This window comes from Montipora foliosa, chromosome 9, assembly GCF_036669935.1.
Source record: "Montipora foliosa isolate CH-2021 chromosome 9, ASM3666993v2, whole genome shotgun sequence".
Lineage (NCBI taxonomy): Eukaryota > Metazoa > Cnidaria > Anthozoa > Scleractinia > Acroporidae > Montipora > Montipora foliosa.
Genome location: NC_090877.1, coordinates 22,540,145 through 22,559,992, shown reverse-complemented (window position 1 = coordinate 22,559,992; position 19,848 = coordinate 22,540,145). Strand labels below are relative to the sequence as shown.

Here is a 19,848-nt window from a genome sequence, read left to right as displayed (position 1 = left end):
CCTTTTAGGCTTTTACTAGCACTACCATAGGGCTTAGCGCTCGCTATATTGATTGTCACTCGATCACAAAGTCGATATTATTGTCCTTGAGTGACCATACGTATTTGCTTAATTCGATTGAGTTCTTTGACGCTTTGTTGCGGAACGATGTTGTGTGATTGCGAGAGCGTGTTTTGAACTCGTTCTCTGTTGCAAGGCAACCATACCATACCATACCATACCATACCATACCATAGTTTCACGCTACATCTCAACAATTTTTTCGTATTAAATGAATTGGTACGATTTGTCCTTGTGTATTTATAATAGTAATAGTAATACGTGAACCTGACTATAGCTGACCAATTTTTGATGGGTTCTCCTTCTTACGTGAGTCTTGAAACTTGGTTTAAGTCATATTTATGACATTTTACCCTCTTCGTTCACAAGCGTAAAAGCGTAAAAGTCATGAAAGGCCTGGGGCAAACGCGGCGTTATTTATCCGGCCCTGCAAACACTTGACCGTCCCCATTTTCACAAGTGCTACGCCGTGTCCTGAATCCAAGTTACATGACCTTGTTGCTGCCGAACCGCAAATCATACTAGAGCATCTTGTCTAAAAAGGAGCTTCACTCTGATTTACAGCAAGTCACAGTGTACTCAACCTAAAAGATATGGCTCCATCAAGGGTATTTTTCGTGCGTGCATTGTTTGGTGCAATGGTAAGAGGAACTATCGTCGTGCTGTGTATTCTAGCGATGAGAAAAGCTGCTTTAAAAGAACGTGAGGGGGGATCTAAAAAGTCTCCCCAAGAACACGATGAAAGAGACTAATAAGCCTAAACGGTAAGAGAGATTTAATTATTACCTTTAAGACTGCTTCCTTCCAAAACCCATCAAAACGCGTAATGTTTCCTAGATTTCAAGTTTTCAACTCTTCTTCCTTTTGAAATTACGGCTAGTTTTCTGGATTTTTAAATTACGACGTTGTATTATAAGAACTAGTCCAGGTGTATAGCAAATATACAAATGTGAAAATGATTGTGCTAGATGAGAACAGAAAACTGTTGAACCGAAACGGAAAACACGACCATTTCGAACGGTTAGTCTACAGTTTTCACCAACTTGAATTGGTTGCATCAGTTTTCCATCGAGTAATTGCTGGGACTGTGTTCTCCCTGTTCGAGCAACAAACTTTCCCCCCCCCCCCCCCCCACACCTCCCTCACCACCTTCACAGACATCTGCACCCTATTTACATTTGGAAAACATGATGCCGTTTCTTTTTTAAGCAAGGGAGTGATAGCTAAAAAAAATGTTGTACAACCAAAGTCCTACCCTGTACTTGTTTTTCTTTCTGACAGTGACGAATAACGGAGCAGCTAAGTTGATGATGACGTTGCACTCCTCTCCTTTGGAAGACGCAGTTACAGAAGCTTTTTGACTGATATACATAACCAGTTGACAGTTTGATATGGACAATTTACTAGACATCAATTTGGTTAACTGCCTATCATGAAGGAATTATTTAGCGCAAGTTCATTAATGTAAAGGGTGAATAGCTTAGTTTTACTGACATTGAAAGCATATCACGAGAGCCACAATCTTGGACAAAACTCTTGGGAAAAATTGTAGCTTGGCACTCACTCACAAAATATATTGGTCCTTCCCCCCTTCCCCCCATACCAATGTTGATAATGTGTTGCAAACTGATACTGTGCAAGCCTTTGGTCGCTTTTTAAACCAACATTGGAATGGGGGGAAGGGGGAAAGTAGGAAGAATTGACTTTTTATCGCACAGACAAATTAGAGCGTCACATTTTCCCAACGAGTTTTGTCCAAGATTGCAGATGCTTGTGCCTGACCCTGTCTTTGAAGAACTGTACTAAGTGAGCCATTTGAATGTCAAAATAACTGTCACGAAGGGTTTGGAATCAAACAGAATAAAATAAAACCAAGGATACTGTTCTTAAATTTGTCTCGGCGTATTTTATCGCAAACGCGCACAGGTACCGCCAGATTAGGAACCGAAAAACCACTTGAACCATGGTACGATAGCAAGAAAAGATAAGCCTGCTGGATGAGATGTAGAAAATCGTCGGAGAGAAAGAAACGTAGCGACGAAAACGACAGGCCGTTTTGATTATTTGATTAAATTGAATCCATTTTTATTTCGCCACACACAAATCACACGTAAAGAATAAAGGAATTAAATGTGCATCAGTCTCATTGACTGATGGGAACGAGTAGCTATGACTGTGTCCATTGAATTCGATGGACATTGTTTATTCAGGATATGGCATAATTGAGTATTGTCTGGGTTATTGCCAGCATACCAATATGATTCAGTTCTTACGCGGAAATGTCCCTAGTCAAGCATGAACCACACCTGGGTGGCAATGTGTGAGCCCTTTTTTGAAGGCTTTTGTGTTTCTTATATATATATTCTTTTTTTCTGCTTTCTAAACACCTTCCAGTCTCCCAGTCCTACATAACGCAAGAATGATAGTCAGCGCCAAAAATCTATATATAAACAACTTTTGTTTGTAAATCGAAGTACAGAGGTATTGCAATTTCAATCCAGGACAATTAATAGAAACCATTTCGAAGAACGTTCACCACGAGACCCCGAAAAAGTTAGTAAAACAATGTAACAATTATTTATTATTTCTGAGAACGTACCATGATTGAACGAAGACTCTACTCTTTCCAAACTTTTAAACGAACTCTTTTTTAACAATTACGGCCCGTTTTAAACGTCGCATTTTACACGTGCCGAATCTATTATGCAAATGAGCAAAAACAATAGATTTTTCTCATTTGCATTAGATTCGGCACATGTAAAATGCGACGTTTAAAACGGGCCTTAAGTTGAAACCATTAAAGAAGCTTTCATCTCAGGCAGTAATCTCCAAACAGCTAACACTTACAGGAGTTTAAATTTGCATGTGAGATAAAGATCAATGTGGACTTCTTAGAATTTGGTGGTCTCTACATATTTATCAGGGGCACCCAACGTCAATTTTCGAAAATATGTGTTCGGAAGACGATTTGAGATCTAGAATTTTCGGAACATTTGTCGTAAATTTATTGCTTGCCTGCCTGTCATAGGATTTTCGAACATCTAAAAAATGGTATAATTGCCCATTTTAAACGGATTGTCACCTAGAATTTTCGGGAGCCTTTTTTCTGGCTGAAATTTTCGAAAAGGTAAGTTTTGATCCCTATAATTTTCGGATCACAAGACTTTGAGCTAGGAAATCCGAACAGATTAAACATTTTTTGGGCATAAAAATATGCTTATATCTACCGTTTAAATACCAAAATACGTTTAACAATGCTATGTTTAAGTGGTTTTGAACTATACTCTCGTTGGGTGCCCCTGATTTATCGACATCGGTGTCTTTCTGTAATCAGGGATGTGCTCTAACGGCGCCCGGTCGCCTGAGGAGACTTATCATTTGGCTTCGGGCGAGTGAGAAAAATTACCCGGTCGCCCGACCGGGCACTCATGCTTATTGTATTTTGAGCAGATAAGCAGGCTAAAATTTTAATATGCAAGTGGTTACAGTTTACTAAACCTCTACGAAAATGTTATTATTATTTTTTTAACGAAACTATCGGTTCAAAGGTCGTTGTCTTTGGTGTTGTGACAAATCATTGCGTGTCCTAAAAATAAATACGCAAGACTGACGCTTCGACCGAATCCACAAAAAGCTCAATCAACTTAACATTTTATTGATGATACTGGAAAAAAATACTGAAGTTCTCTGCTGTAGACAGAAAGTCTTTCTGATGATCTCGTAAGCGTGAAACTCAGAGTCACAGAAAAAATTATGTCTTATTGATTTGTTCAATCTTCTTTTATAGTTCATTTATTACATAACCAGAAGCTCTAAAAAGAGTACTTTGCTGCGGTTTTCACCTGTTTACAGCTATGACAATGTCAAACTTCCAAACGAAAAAAATAAGTGCTCTCGGATTATTTATTTCTTGCATGAAAGAAAACTTGTATTCAGTACATATTTGATATAAACCAAGAGAAGCTGGTTTGTTGCTTTAGCCATGATTACTATATGGAGATGGTTATGAAACTGGATAAGTTTCTTTGTTTTCTGTTTTGGCCTTGCCCATGCACAAACCACACCCTTTTTCTAAAAGACAGCCAATCAAAAGTTTCGATTGACTTATTCAAAACGCAGTATTAAACTGGTGTCCCCCAACAAATCCTCCGGGAATTGACCGCTCTTAACATGCAAACGCTTTCTTTTGTTTCGGTGGAAAAACAAGGTTACTGATCACGTGAGTGAAAACACTCTATATGAACTATGCTTCGACTAAGTCTTTTTCCAGGATGTCGACCTTCTTTCCTGAAGATAATTGAAAAAACGATACTTCATTGGCAAACAGACCATACAGTTTCCAAGGTCACGAGTTAATTTTAAAGAAAACCTTCACTCTTGCAATCTTAAAAAATAAAGTCGAGATTAAGAAAAAACAAAGAATTTATGATAGCTCATTTTCGTTTTTCGTTGGTGCCGCCATTTTACCCTTCGGTAGCCACAATCGTTTGAAAAATGAAGATCTTTGTGAAAACAAAAAAAAAAGAAATTCCGTAAGAATTATCGCAAAATTGAAAACTGCGGAGCACGAGGAACAAAAATAGGAGCACATCCCTCCCCCCCTCCCCCCCCCCCCACCCAACCTACAAAGAAAACAAGGAAGAAACAAGTATTCCCTCGCCGGAATTTCCGGAATTTCACGCTACTTTGTCATCAGCTTGGAGGTTTCCTTGATCAATCACTCGTGCGATCGACAATCCCTTCTCTGCAATCTAACCTTCCTTTATAAGAGAGATCCAGTTGTGCTAGTCCTACACCTCAATCGAAGACTTGCTGTCCAGAACTAATTTAAATGACTCCAGAGCTGGTCGCACTTCTTCACTGATAAATCTGGATACCTGACAGGACCAAAAATTACATGGTGTTAGTTCGCTACACTACGTCAATTCTTGAGATCAAAAACGTTGTCTTAATTGTTGGTTGCTTCTGCGATCAAAAATCGCTCAGTCTCGTTTTTCTGAACACTTCGAGAGTACTTGCGTTTAATGCTCAACAGGTGAAATATTTTGTTGTAATTTCAAGAGGAAGGCTGTTTATTTCAACTCACCCTGCGAGCAGAGCCTCCTTTTGTCTTTTTCTTCACTGAGGAGGAGAAAAGTAGGCTCTGCCCGAATCGCGTCAACTCTTTGAAGCCGCCGCAGCCCGAGCTTCTGGACTAGTCAATCTTGTTTTCTCTCGTCAAACCGGTTATTCCAGTGCGAGCGTCCGTTTAGTGACAAAACCGATGGTTATAATTGAGCCCGCTGTACCATGAAAAACCAAGATGGCGGCGAGATCTGGCATATTAGGCTTGGGTTCGAGACTGTATCCTGGCAACATGCAGCGCATATTCAATAAAGATCTTACTCGATTCATGCAGAGCCTTTCTCGAGAACGCCAAAATCGAGCAAGCAAAAGAAAGGCTCTGCTTGCAGGGTGATTTCAACTCCACTTTTTTCATTAAACGGTCCGTCATTACTTGGTGCGGTTCTGACCGATAACTGAGCTTCCAGCGATGTGGATCGAGCAGAAACTGACGTCATTTACTCACTAGCTTAAAAATGAAGCGGGTGTATGCGGGTTAATTAATAAGCAGAACGCAAGGTTTTGAATTTTAGATTGTCAGACATGTTCTGCATACTAATAAAGCCACATTCACACATTGCATTTTCAAGCTAGTGAATAAATGACGTCAGTTTCTCCTCGATCCAGATAGCTGAGAGTTTACCGATCGCAACCGCACCAAGTAATGGCGAACCGTTAAATGGAAAAAAGTGGAGTTAAAATAAACAGTCTTCCTCTTGAAGTTACGGCAAAAAATTTCGCCTGTTGAGCATTTAACGCAAGTACTTTCTAAACGTGAAGAAACACGAGAAATGTTTTTTTTTCATCGTTATAGCACTTTAAGGGGAACGTGAACGTCAAGCGAAGTCAAATGTCATTTCTGTACTTGACGTAAAAACTTTCATTATATAGATCAATACTGATGAAATACTTGGATTTTTCTCTTTACTAAAAAACAAATATCTTCAACGCGCGCGGTGAAGATAGTATCTCTTACTATCAGCACAAAGATAAAATTCGTATCCCGCGCAGCCATGTAACATCTTCTATATATCAAATTAAACTAATTTAAAATGAACATAACTAAAAAACTGGAAGACTAATTACAAACTGACTCGATTTTGCACTTATATAATGCATTTTCTCCATGGATATCATCAATAGTGCTTTGCAACACCATTGAAGGGAAGGCGCTGTTCACATTGCAACCAGGTTGACAATCACACATGGTTTGACGCTACTCTGGTCAGACGAAATTTGAATGTAGCTTAAAAAGTTACAATTGAAAGACCCTGTCTTGTGTCTTGGGTGATACAGAGGTATCGCAAGAGTCCTCTAATATGCAACCAATTTGCTAAAAACGAAATAATAACAGTAATTAGCATTCTTTTCTTTTAATAAGATGCAAACAGTTCTCAGGTAAATGGATACAGTTTTGTCACGGATAAGGTAACTTTTTAAGCTACATTCAAATTTACTCTAACCAGAATAGCACAAACTATTTCTGACTATTGAAGGGGTTTGCAAAACATTTTACCACACAACACAAGCTGCAAATTCACTCAAATATCGGCAAATAATTCATGATAGCCCACGTATTGACAGCATAAAGCATTGTTGAAATTGTTAGCTGTTTGGACGTCACGGCTATTGTTTATTTCCATATATAATGATTTGGCCTAACATGGCGCTTTTGCCCAAATCTCCGCATAACGCTTCAAAGATAACTACATATAAAGAGACATAAAGAGTGTCGTGAGTTCGTGAGTCACGTTCCACCTTAACTAAGGGGAAGCGGGGTGGGGGGAAAATGGTGCGAGACTCCCAGTGTTGGTGGGCTATCTCTATGAGAATTGTAAACCGCCATGAAACTGATGTGATATATGCTGACTATTTCAGCTGATAGATGCCCCTTGCAATCATAGAACACTTCTATGTGAAAACAGGCAGTCATATTAAAACCACGAAGCGGAGATATGGTGGCAACGTCCCGAACGAATGGTCTTCAAAATGTCTATACAAACGTTGTCTTTTGTTTCGTTTGAGAAACATGGGTGAATAGGTGGGGGGTTCTTAAGAGCACCAAAACTAAGTGCTTCGTCTACTACCCTCTTTGAACTAGAATTAGTGCTATGAAACGAGTAAACTATACCATAGCAAAGTCAGATATATCCAGAAATACATAAACTAGATGAACGCCGTTTTGCAAATAAGCGAAACAAAGTGTCCCTTGCTCTTCTCCCCAACTTCAACATGACTCGTGCCTCGAAATACAGAAAACTAACGTCACAAAGTGTCGCCCCCAAATGCTGCTCCTCAAGTGAGGATAAATTGATGCATACCGGCCCTCAACTAAAAATAACGCAAACGTTTACCCTAATTTTACTGTTAGAAATAAGCAGCAAATGCTTCGACTTAAAAGGACACTTCGTGTTGGAGATCAAGATTGGGCTTGAATCTAATTACTCGCACTTCTGGACATACGTGAACTACAATTAATGGCAAAAGTAGTTGGGATGCTAACGCCAGGATGGGCCTGAAAACCTCTCAGGCGTCAGAAACTAAGCATAACCGTCAAAATTCCAATAAAAGCTTCAAAATAGAAGGCAATTTCAATCCCAATTAATGTTGAAACAGAAAAGGAAAAGTCTGTTCACTATTGGCAACAGCTTATTGGGGAAAGGGAGCAATTACTCAAACTCAGTAAGAAAACCAACTTCAAAGGGTGAGTGCCCCAAGGCATTTGCCACTGATTGTAAGTCCCTGAGTGTTAGTCGGTCCAGCCCCCATGAACTCTCATCATCGGAAAACCAGTGCTCAACCAAAATAGGTAAAACACACGTCTAAATAGTTAGCTAACGATCTGACTCCAGCATTAAACGAAATTTAGCAAAAGGTCCCGCGCAACTGGAATCCTGTCCCTTAGTTTTTTGACTGTTTTTGTCCTCTACAACAGCAAACAAATGAGTTGTGTAGTAGCACAACGTTACAGTTGTAACAATCAAGCCAATGAGCATGTGCTTTCGCCATTTCTTTCTCCAGACTTGCACGATTGCTATATTTAAGTAAGACATCTGCAGCCACAAGGAGAACGTATTAAAAAAGAAATCAATGCTCAAGGCAATTGAGACACGAACAAAGAACTGGGTTACGAAGTGCATGTTCGAAGAGGAGTGGTCACTGTACATGAAATTGTAAAGCTGAATGAAGCCAACGGCTGCTATCAGTGATGTCGACTCACCCAAAATCATCTGAATACTCATGTCGGCAACAAAACGCATGCTCCGTGGTGTGCGAAATCGCTCTGCATTCAGTGTGGTCCCTAAATCACATTGTTTAAACTTCTTGTAAATAAGGTACCACAAATAATCGCGAATAACGATGGTCAGTCTTTCCAACAGATCTATCGCTCCATGCGCGAAGCTAATGAGTATAAAAAGACCAAGATTCGACAACTCGGCTTGCATGACGCGAAAAACTATGGCGGACGCAATGTACAGCACAGCAAGCAGCACATGCGCGTCTCCGGGATGAAGAAAGTCGATTCTTTGTGCAGCGAGCCGTACGATCACCTTGGGTGCAGCCGTGACAAGAGGCAACCCTCCAGCAATTATAGCTCTGTACGTCTCTGTAGCCCCGCCATACAAAGGAATCAACAGATACACCAAAACGAAAGTTATCGGGATTCCAAAAGCAAACTGGGCCACCAGCATTGCAGAAACCTCAAGAGTTTTCCTAATTCTTCTACGTCTTCCATTGTGGCTTTGTTGTGCTATTTTTCTGCCGATGAGTATGCTATTCATCACTAAGATGACAACAAAAAGGCCGTTAAGAGGAAATGACATCCAAGACCTCTTGTAAATGTCGTACACTTGCAAGGAAAGCCGGTAACATGAATCCAAAAAAGCGGCGAGGAGATTAAGAACCAAGAGATTGAGCTCTTTGATCAAGGGCCATCCAAACAAGAACAGTACAACAAGGAAACTCCACAACTGAACAACGTATGCTTCAGAGGTAGCAGCTGTCACTATGATCGCCTGGGTACCTCTAGGAAGGGCCGTCCAGTTTGTGGACTGCATATCGAAGCAAACATCAACTGTATTAAAATCTAGAACTATTATTAAAATAGCTATGGATCCCAGAGCTATACCACCAACAATCTGAATGAAGAATGCGTTCTTCATGGCTTTCCAGAGCGACTGCCACCATGTTGTCGGTCGCGATTCCTTCCAAGCCATTTTGCTGTTGTCACCTTCAGGAGGGTCATATTCCTGAAAGACCAAATCATTCTCACCGCCAAACTTCTTAAAATCCTCTAAAATATCTTGTTGTTGCAGTAATGGAGCTCCCTCGAGAACTCCTTGCCCTTGATACGATTGAATAACTCCAGCAGTAAACGTCTCGCTGATATAAAAAAGCAATCCCTCGATCGAGAATGGAGCTCCAGCCATTTATGTCCTGGATGACACACGGTTACTTTCGACGGAAAGTTCGTTTTCTGACACACATAGCTTCGCCGAAGGAAGTGAAACAGAAATCCACAGCTTACATCGTCACACTTGATAGATGCTTGCAAAAAGTAGCTTCCTTGACTATCAATCTCTCAGATTATTTACACCAATAAGCTGCGTAAGCGAAAACTAATTGTTATTAGTTGGCGTATTCAACAATTTCCAAAGCGAGTGCGACAAGCCTGTAAGAATCATACTGCGTTTTGTAAACGAACACTTTTGTGGAATTCAGAAGGTGACCCGATTTCCATCCCCTATGCTGTCAGAAAACATACCTAACATATCTTTCGTCTGGAAAGCACAAAGGGGGCATTAACGTCCAAATGTGTTGAGTGGTGTTCTTGCGAATTGTATTCTCTGGGGAAAATTCATTTTATCATGAAAGAGACCGCTTCTTGCTCAATTTAAAGTATATTTGATTGCTGAACTAATTCAGCCTACTGCCATTGAATGATTGGCAGATACACACATGCGTGTCAGTTACTGAAATGTACTTAGAACAGATTTATTTTGGATTTGCTTTTCTGTTTTGGGAATAACTTCCGCTCCGGCTGTAAAAACATCAGTCACAAACAAGTCTTTCTCTGGACTACTCGAATTCTATCAATGAACCATCAGGGCGGACGGGCGTGACTTAATATGGATTTGCTCAATTGTGCACCGGACCTACATGTATAAAAGTTATTGTGGTTTTGCTACATCAGCCACGGCTGTATTGTTATGTATGAACTGTGTTTGCTGCAAGAGATAAAAGCCATCAAATGTCGAACTCTGCATCTTATTCCCCTTCCTCTATTTCTCTTAACAAAAAGTGACTCAAGAACAAAGGTCAAGACTAAGTTTTGTGATGACTCTGGAATTGCTCCTCAAAAAAAAATATTATTGTGAGAAATGTTGTGACAGTGTTCTGAATTCACGGAAGCAATATTATTGACTTTTCCACTTGACAGATTCCTAGTTTTTTTTTTAGATCGAGTTGACTGATCACGACTATGGGAGTAACAGAGTATGCAAGGCTTCAAAATAACTATTCGTGGAATTAAAACAGTCTCACTAGGTGCGAAAATTGTGAAAGTTTCGTTATTTTTTAATGCAACTGGCACCCGTTCAGGTCCTGAATTCATCATCCACGCATCTGGGCTCGAAGGTCAACTTCCCCGTCATTAGAAAGCTCCGACGTCAAAGCGAATTAATGGACGTTTTTATATCATTTATTACATAGCTGGTTAGAAGAATAAGAGTTTGCGTGTAAACTATGGTTGGCAGAATGGTGCAAAATTCAAGAAATCAAAATTGCTTCCAACAACGACCATCCTGCAGTTCATCATTTTCTCTCTGTGTGAACGATAAAATTCGTCCAAATTCAACGGCTAATACCATAACCAACACTTAAAACACGCCTAATCCAACAACAAAGGTTAGTCAACATCAACGACAACGAATCACCTCAAAACCAACATCGAACAGCGAAACGCGACTCTGGTCCGGGAAGGTTGGAACCGAAAACTTCAGGGCGGCCTGGAGGAGCCACTAGCCAAAGTACTGAATGGGGCTTGTTCTTTCTATATTTGTAACAGATAGTCTTAGATTTGCAAGCGTCAAACTTTACTTTAAACGTTTTTCTTTAAGTCTTGAAACTCTACCATAAAGGTTTGAAAATGCTTCCACATGATCATGCACTCACATTCAATTCAGGGTTCAAAATAATATCACAGCTTGTACTCCGAATTTGTAGGCTACCCGAATGTCAATAAAGAATGAGCATGTACCCTCAATAGTCAACAACATGATTTGTTATATACCTCGACTTTCGCTCAACAAAACGAGCACTGTGATTGGTTGATTCTTTGTCACGTGGCCCTGATAAAATTCAAATGTATCCCGACCAGGATACAATTCCGCAATTGTTGCCGGCTCCGGATGTTTTGCTGGATTGTTGCTGGAAAAGTCTAAATGTATAACAAAGCACTTAATGTCTGGTCCCTCGGGAAACTAGTTAGTTTTGTTTTCCCTCGAGTCCTGATGTTTCCCTCGACTACGTCTTGGGAAACATCAGGACTCTCGGGAAAACGAAACTAACTGTTTCCCTCGGGACCATACATTAAGTGTATATTGTTAAACATTGAATACACAACTTAATTCATGACATGTTCATAGAACATGTCACGAATTTGAAAGATACCTATACACATTTTTTTTTTTTTTTTTTGCGATTTGCATGTATGAACTGCTACGCTAACCAACAGGAATCTGCCAAGAATTCGTTGCCAAGCACGTGATCAAAATCTTCCCGAATTGACATAAGGAAGCATTTTCAAACTTTTATAGAAGAGTTTCGAAACTTTTAAGATACGTTTGTAGTGAAGTTTGACCCTTTCAACTGCTCAAAATCTAAGACTAACTGTTACAAATACATAAAGATTAAGTTCCATTTAATACTTTTCCCAGTGGCTCCTCCAGGCCCCCTGTTCTATTGCCAGCATGCCGGAATTTTCTGGTTCCAACCTTCCCCGACCATAGCCAGTCGCTCGTTCCCAAATTGTTGAACCGCGAATTTTGTTGTTGAAGTGGATATCGATGTTTGATGTTGGTTTTGAGGTGATGTTGACTTACTTTTGATGTTGGTTAAGTGTTGGTTACTGTATTAGCCAATGAATTTAGACAAATTTTACTGTTGACCCAGAGAGAAAATGTTGAACTGCAGGTTGTTTGTTGATGTTGGAAGCAACCTTGATTTCTTGAATTTTGCACCATTCCGCCAGTAAACGCAACACGATCTTTTCCTCAAATGAAGGATTATTATCCTTCATTGTCAGTTTGCTCCAAATGAAGTATTATCCTCCATTTAGATTACTCTGTCCCAAGACTTGTGGTAGCAGATAAAAAGAAGAAAAAAAAAGTAAAAGCAGTCTCTCGACAGGATTTGCACCCGGAGCACCCAATTTGAAGGAACTGTTTTTATCCACTTAACCACCAAAGATCAACTAGCTGTCAATTGTACCAATTATTTACCAACACTAATTAGTATATAAAAAATCATTGCTGAATAGTGGTTAAGTCTAGTGCTTGATTTTAAAATGGTTAGCTTTCTCTTGAGGTTTGGTAACCGACATTTTATCCTGTTTAAACTTGTTTCTTATCGGGTGATAATACACGTTTCCAGCGGCATTCGGAAGGGAAAAAATTGACATATTAAAAAAATAATATTCTGGCAGTTATCGATGTGGTAGTCTAGTGGTTAAGTGAAGGGGTTATTAATCAAACGCTCCCAGGTTCCAGTCCTGCAAGTCCAGCCATTGGGGTTCGGCACTTAAAAGAATATGTTCATCTCCCATGCATGATCCCCATCAAGCTTTCAGTGTCCAAAATAAACGATAATACTTCAATTGGAGCAAAATTGACAATGAAGAATAATCCTTCAAGTGAGGAAGAGACAGAGTCGGTAAACGGTAGGAGCTTCAGTTAATATTCAACGACTATAGTGGTTTTCACGTTACGTCATCGCCGTAGTGTTCGTGGACGAGAAAGAAATATCTTTCATTAGCTCCTTTTGTTCGTCCACCAGCGATAGACCACATTCGTATTCTCAGTATTGGACTGGAACTACAATCGTAGACAAAAGTAGTTGGGAAGGTTATGTAAATGAACCACACCAGAGCTAGCTGTATTTCAACCTGCTTCTGTTAAAGCTCAAAAGAAATAGTTTCACTTTCTCTTACATAGCCCCCCTCCCCCCTATTCAATGTTGGAAGGTAAGTCAACAATTTTCCACTGAAACCATTCAGTTTTGCACAACATTGAAGGAGGGGGGAGGGGAGAGAAGCAATGAAGACTTCAAAAGTACTAACCTTCCCAACAGTTTTGTCTAGGATTGTAGCTTGCAATAGAGTCTAATGCGGGGAAATCTTTTCAAATGCAAAGACTTTTTAATATATTCCCCCGCACATTAGCCTCCTTTGCAAGCTAGTTCCAGTCCAATACTGAGAATACGAATATGATCTATTGCACATTGCAACAAAGTTATCTGTGTCTCTAGAGAATAGTTGCAAACCACATGCCGTATAGTGAAAAGAAAAATAGCTACAATGAAATAGTATGGTTTTTCAAGAGCGTGAACTTTTAATTGATTTCCCACATCTGAGCCGTTCCATAACTGCCGTGATACAAATGAAGCTTATTCCACGACTGACTTTTGTAAACCAAATATTTTGAAAGAAAAATGGGTAAATAAAGGACAACTAAGTTGCCATGGTGGCTGAGAAGACACAATAATTTCCCCGAACGGCGGTAACGGTACCATAATTAACGAAACCGAGGACATACATACAAGAAATGTGACTAAAATTCCAATAAGTATAGCAATACACTTGATCAACTCAGGGAAAAGTCGAGACAGTTGACGTGCACCTGTGGGCTTGATTTCAGATATGTGTCTAAAATGACAAAATATGGAAGGAGCAGTTGAGATGAAACGCGCAATGCTCGGAGCCAGAGCCGGCGCTTGCCTTCGAGCCCAATGTCGTCGTCGAAATACTGGGAGCACTACATGAAAACGGAAAGAGTGTGAAGAATCGAACGATTAACAATTGAGCTTTGTTGTCTGTGCGCAACATACATGTTGTGCATTATCACGTTGTCTGTTCCACGCACGATAGTGTGTAACACTCACCAAGGAGTGATTACTCGCTTGAATAATTTCAAGAGTGGTAAATAGTTGTTATGGCCTCAGGCCTGTCGTCTTATCACTCACGATGTCGCGGAACATTTTGATTTCACAGAAACTGTAATGGACGAGAACACAATTGTCGGATTCGTTTGTTTAAAGTGTTTGGTTATAAAGTAGGTTCGCATATGTAAACAACGTGATTTTGTGCCACAGGTCAAGTCTTTCGCACCATATAAATACATGCTTAATTGACACTCACTCCCCAGTAGCCTGATATCATTGACAAAACCAAAGCAGCAAACCGTGACCTTTTAAGCACCCAACAGGTCTATTGTGAAGAGTAAGACAATTATCATTGTCCTTAAACATAAGACGTGTCCATCTCGTGAAAGACCTTACTACGGAAGACCTCAACCAGACTAGCAGACCAATGGTGGTATCGAAAACATGGGTTTTTACAGGGTTGTATATAAGAGCCGGCAGCCGGCGAAGTTCGCCGGCTTCTCTGTCAGGTTTCGCCGGCTACTTTCATTGTTTGAAGAGTCAAGATATGTAGAGGAGATGTTGTTTATGAGGTCTAAACTACTTGGGTTCAATACAAATAAAAATTTGCAGTGCCTATCTTTTCTGAAAACACATAAAAGACTTCTGACTCAAGAGCAGTTTAACCCTTTCAGCCCCGATAGTGCCAAATGGCACTTATAGATTTCACTCTGTCTAACGCCAGACGATTTTACTCGTCAATGGGGAACCCCTCGGGGCTTAAAGGGTTAAGCTAACAGCGTGAAAAAACTATGTCCCCGTTTAACCCTTTCAGCCCCGATAGTGCCAAATGGCACTTATAGATTTTACTCTGTCTAACGCCAGACGATTTTACTCGTCAATGGGGAACCCCTCGGGGCTTAAAGGGTTAAAAACGTTATGCTTGAGACTTTCGTTTTGAAAAAATCTTGCTGCGGTGGCGGGAAAGTAGGAACAATATGATTTGCTGTCCGCCATATTGGATTTCGATATCTTTTAACAGCCACCGATTGTATCTTACCGGAAGGAAAAATCACTCAAGGACGTTTTAGTCCGCGCAAAACTTCACTTAATCATGCCGCAATCATAAAAAAACTTGTAAACAAAGAAACACTTTCAAAAGGTTTGTTCTCAAACCAGAAGGAAATTTACATATGATGTTCTGCTAGCAACACGCTCAGCCTGCGTTCATGCATCTCTTACCACAACTCAACTGAGGAACAAAACTAGCCCCTGATCATTCAAAAAACCGCTCCTTCGTTTTTACTTCGAACCTTTCAGTTGATCATTTACAGCGAACGTAGAGGCTGAGGACTCGTAGACTTTATTTAAACACTTGAATGTAACACTCCTCGGAGTTAAATCCTACTTGCCCGCGTAAGTGCTCGTCCTCTCGAGGGCATCTCTACGCTTCAACATGACAACGGATCTTTATCCAACGTCACTCTTGATCAACTCTCACTGCTTTACGGAACTCCTAAACTCTTCGGAAAAAACTACATCACTCTTAAACCGCTCGAGTGATTTTCAATTTTCGAAATTACTACAACCAAGTTCCAAGTTCCCGCTAATTACACAATGGAACGAATGTGTGTCATCTTCACACCTAAACAGGATCGAAACATCCTTTACGCCATTGGCCAATTAGTATCCTCCAATCAGCTTCTTTATTTAACAACCAATCAGAAGCCTTTGCTGGTCTAGTCCTTCAAAGTATGTGCCATGTTTACAAGTTGTCAAGTGGCAATATTTGCCAGGCTCGTTAGCTCCAGCAAAACCACCAAAAAGATACAAAAAATGTCACTCAACTTTTTGTTTATAGGGTTGTATTATTGAAATGTCACTTCGTCTTTCTTTGAGTAACATGGTTTTCATAGTATAATTGCAGCTTGATTCATCCCTCTAATGTTTGAGTTTCATGGCCCAAAATGCCAGGAAATGCATTTTCTGGCATTCAGTTTTCAAAAATTTTCTGGGGGAGCATGCCCCCGGACCCCCCTAGAAGCGATGGGCTAAAGCCCATCGTGTGGGTCCTCTGGACCCACAACCGTCTACTTTGCAAAAAACTCCGGCTACTTAAAACCTTAAAGAAAACCCTGGGTTTTTGCTCAAGTGGTGCTCTTCTTACGAGTCTTGAAACCTGGTTTATTCACGTTTCTTCCTAACCTTGTGGTTCAGAAAAACGGAAATCAATCATAAAGCCCTGGGGCAAACGTGCATTTTCCTTCCAAAACACCTGACCGTGCCCTATATCCTATAAAAATGCCAACCTTTTTCACCAGTACTTGTTATGCCTTGCGTTTGCCTAGATTAAGTAAACACGTCTAATCAAAGAAACGAGCTTTACTGAAGTTTGTGCCGAAAACAAGCCGCGGCAAGTCATACAAGGGCATCTGGTCTGTAAAAGCGTTTCAATCTAATTTACACCAAGCTGTACTCAACCCAGAAGAGATGTCTCCATCAAGGGTATTTTTCGTGCATGCATTGTTTGGTGCACTAGTACGCGGAACTATCGTTGTGCTGTGTGTTTTAGCAATGAGACAGGATGCTATAGAAGAACCTGACGGGGGATCCAAAAAGTCTCCCCAAGAACACGACGAGAGAGACTAATAAGCCTGAAAGGTAAGAGATGTTTAGCAATTATTACCTTGCGTTTGCCAAGATTTGTCAAGAAAAGATTACCTACTTCCAAAACCCCTTCAAAACGCGTAACGGGAATTCCTAGATTTCTAGGGTTGTTTATATTACGGCCAGTTTTTAGGCTTTTTAAATTACGCTGTTCAGTTTGTTATAAGAAGTACTTGTCCAGGTGCATTGCAAATATACAAATTTAAAAACTCAGTTTGCAAAAATGATTACTTATGAAAATAATTGTGCTGGAAGAGTAAGACAAAATTGTTAAACTGCAACAGAAAATAAGACCATTTCGAGTGCTATAATCGGTCTGCAGTATTCACCAATTGGTTGTATCAATGGACAGTAACAAGACAGCACTTATATCATGTAGTTTCCATGGAGTAATTTCTGGGACCGTGTTCTCCCTGTTCGAGCAATAAACCGTCCCTATCCCCGCAGACGTCTTAGCCCGTTTTACATTTTGAAAATATTATACCGTTTCTATTTCGTAAGCGCGTGCGTGATAACTAAAAAACATTTACACCTAAAGTCTTACCCCGTATTTCTTTTGCTTTCTGGCAGTGACGAATAATGCAGCAGTTTGATGTTTGGAAGACGCAATACAGAAGATTTTTTGGTATACATAATCAGTTGACTGTTTGATATGGACAATTTACCAACCTAAAATTTGGTTAACTTGCTATGAAAAAAATGTTTAGCGCACGTTCCATGATGTTAAGGGTGAACGGCTTAGTTTTAACATTGAAAGCGTATCGTAAGCGCCAGCTTTTTCACTTATGTCCAAAATTGACTGGAATTAATTAGATGCATGCTACTACTGTACATGTGCTCGTCTTTGAAGAAATGTACCAAGTGAGCCATTTCAATGCCAAAATAACTGTCACGAAGGCGTCTGAACCAAACAGAATAAACTAAAACTAAGGATATTGTGTATGACTTCGTCTCACTGTATTTCTTTCGTTTTTTATTGCAATCGCGCACATGCACCGCCAGATTAGGAAGCGAAAAACCACTTGAAAATGGTACGTTTGCGAGATAAGACAAGCCCGCTGAATAAGACTGAGATGTAGAAAAATCCTCGGCGAAGAAACTCAGAGGCGAAAAAAAAATGCCAGGCCGTTTTGATCATTTGATCAAATTTAATTTCACACATACAAATCACACGTGAAGAAAAAGAGAAATAAATGTGCATCAGTTTCATTAACTCATGATGGGAGCGAGTTAACGGCCTATGACGAACTATGACTTTCTCTCATGGGCAGAAATAGTTATTAGAGTCATACGGAATTTAAAGTGGAACGAGAATTGTCTGGGTAATTGTTTTGAATTATTATCTGCTTCACTTGTAACAGCACTCAACGTGCCAGTATTCTAAGTTTTTCCAATGAGGAAATTTCCGTTTGGTTCAGACGCCTTCGACAACGCCAGACGACAAATTTTGTTTTTTATGTGGTAATTAGAATTTTGGTGTAAGCCCCCCGTGATGAGCTCATTTAGCTCTTGGGGCAAACATGTATATAAATATTTTAAATAAAATAAAAAAATAAAATAAAAAATTTCCCTAGTCAATTACTTGCGCGTTTTTAAAATCAATGGATGATGATCAACCACGCGTGGGTGGCAATGTCTCAGCTTTTTCTGAAGGCTGTGTTTCTCATACAATAATATCACTTATGTCCAAAATTGACTCGAATTAATTAGATGCATGCTACTACTGTACACGTGCTCGTCTTTGAAGAAATGTACCAAGTGAGCCATTTCAATGCCAAAATAACTGTCACGAAGGCGTCTGAACCAAACAGAATAAACTAAAACTAAGGATATTGTGTATGACTTCGTCTTACTGTATTTCTTTCATTTTTTATTGCAATCGCGCACATGCACCGCCAGATTAGGAATCGAAAAACCATTTGACCATGGTACGTTTGCGAGAAAAGACAAGCCCGCTGAATGAGACTGAGATGTAGAAAAGTCCTCGGCGAAGAAACTCAGAGGCGAAAAAATTTAATTTCACTTTTATTTCACCACATACAAATCATACGTGAAGAAAAAGAGAAATAAATGTGCATCAGTTTCATTAACTCATGATGGGAGCGAGTTAACGGCCTATGACGAACTATGACTTTCTCTGATGGGCAGAAATAGTTATTAGAGTCATAGGGAATTTAAAGTGGAACGAGAATTGTCTGGGTAATTGTTTTGAATTATTATCTGCTTCACTTGTAACAGCACTCAACGTGCCAGTATTCTAAGGTTTTCCAATGAGGAAATTTCCCTAGTCAATTACTTGCGCGTTTTTAAAATCAATGGATGACGATCAACCACGCGTGGGTGGCAATGTCTGAGCCTTTTCTGAAGGCTGTGTTTCTCATACAATAATAATAATAATAATAATAATAATAATAATAATAATAATAATAATAATAATAATAATAGTAATAATAACCTTTATTGAACGGACATGGTCAAATGTACTTAGCTACACTGAGCTACTCTACAGACATGCCACGAAAATAAAAGGAAAACATCTACACATATGCAATTTTAAAAATATGCACCAGTTTCTCTTGGGCCCAAGAGAAAATAAAAGCAAAATTTTGGAGGGCAAACAAAGAGTATTAGACCCGTTTCAAACGACGTCGTGCCACTGCCGTGCCGAACTCAATTCATCGCTCTTATACCACGGCAGTAGCACTTCGTTTGAAACCATGTTGTGCCACTGTCGTGTAGCGCGTGCGCGATAACTAAAAAACATTTACACCTAAAGTCTTACCCCGTATTTCTTTTGCTTTCTGGCAGTGACGAATAATGCAGCAGTTTGATGTTTGAAAGACGCAATACAGAAGATTTTTTGGTATAAATAATCAGTTG

The 19,848-nt window shown here is 39.8% G+C and overlaps 1 protein-coding gene across 2 annotated transcripts in view; it reads right to left on the bottom strand.

The window, feature by feature from the left end:
* Positions 1 to 3,945: 3,945 nt before the first annotated feature.
* The window catches only part of LOC137969776 (adenylosuccinate lyase-like), a 32,354-nt gene continuing 16,451 nt past the window's right edge, over positions 3,946 to 19,848 (bottom strand). The window contains exons 1-2 of one of the 2 annotated variants that reach the window (XM_068816134.1): positions 8,384 to 11,393; positions 3,946 to 4,937 (exon numbers count right to left, since the gene is read on the bottom strand). In XM_068816134.1, coding sequence (XP_068672235.1) covers positions 4,918 to 4,937; positions 8,384 to 9,593 — 1,230 coding nt within the window. In that variant the 5' untranslated portion in view covers positions 9,594 to 11,393 and the 3' untranslated portion in view covers positions 3,946 to 4,917. Of the gene's footprint in view, positions 4,938 to 8,383; positions 11,394 to 19,848 lie in introns of those variants that run through there. The other variant, XM_068816133.1, reaches the window with a different exon arrangement.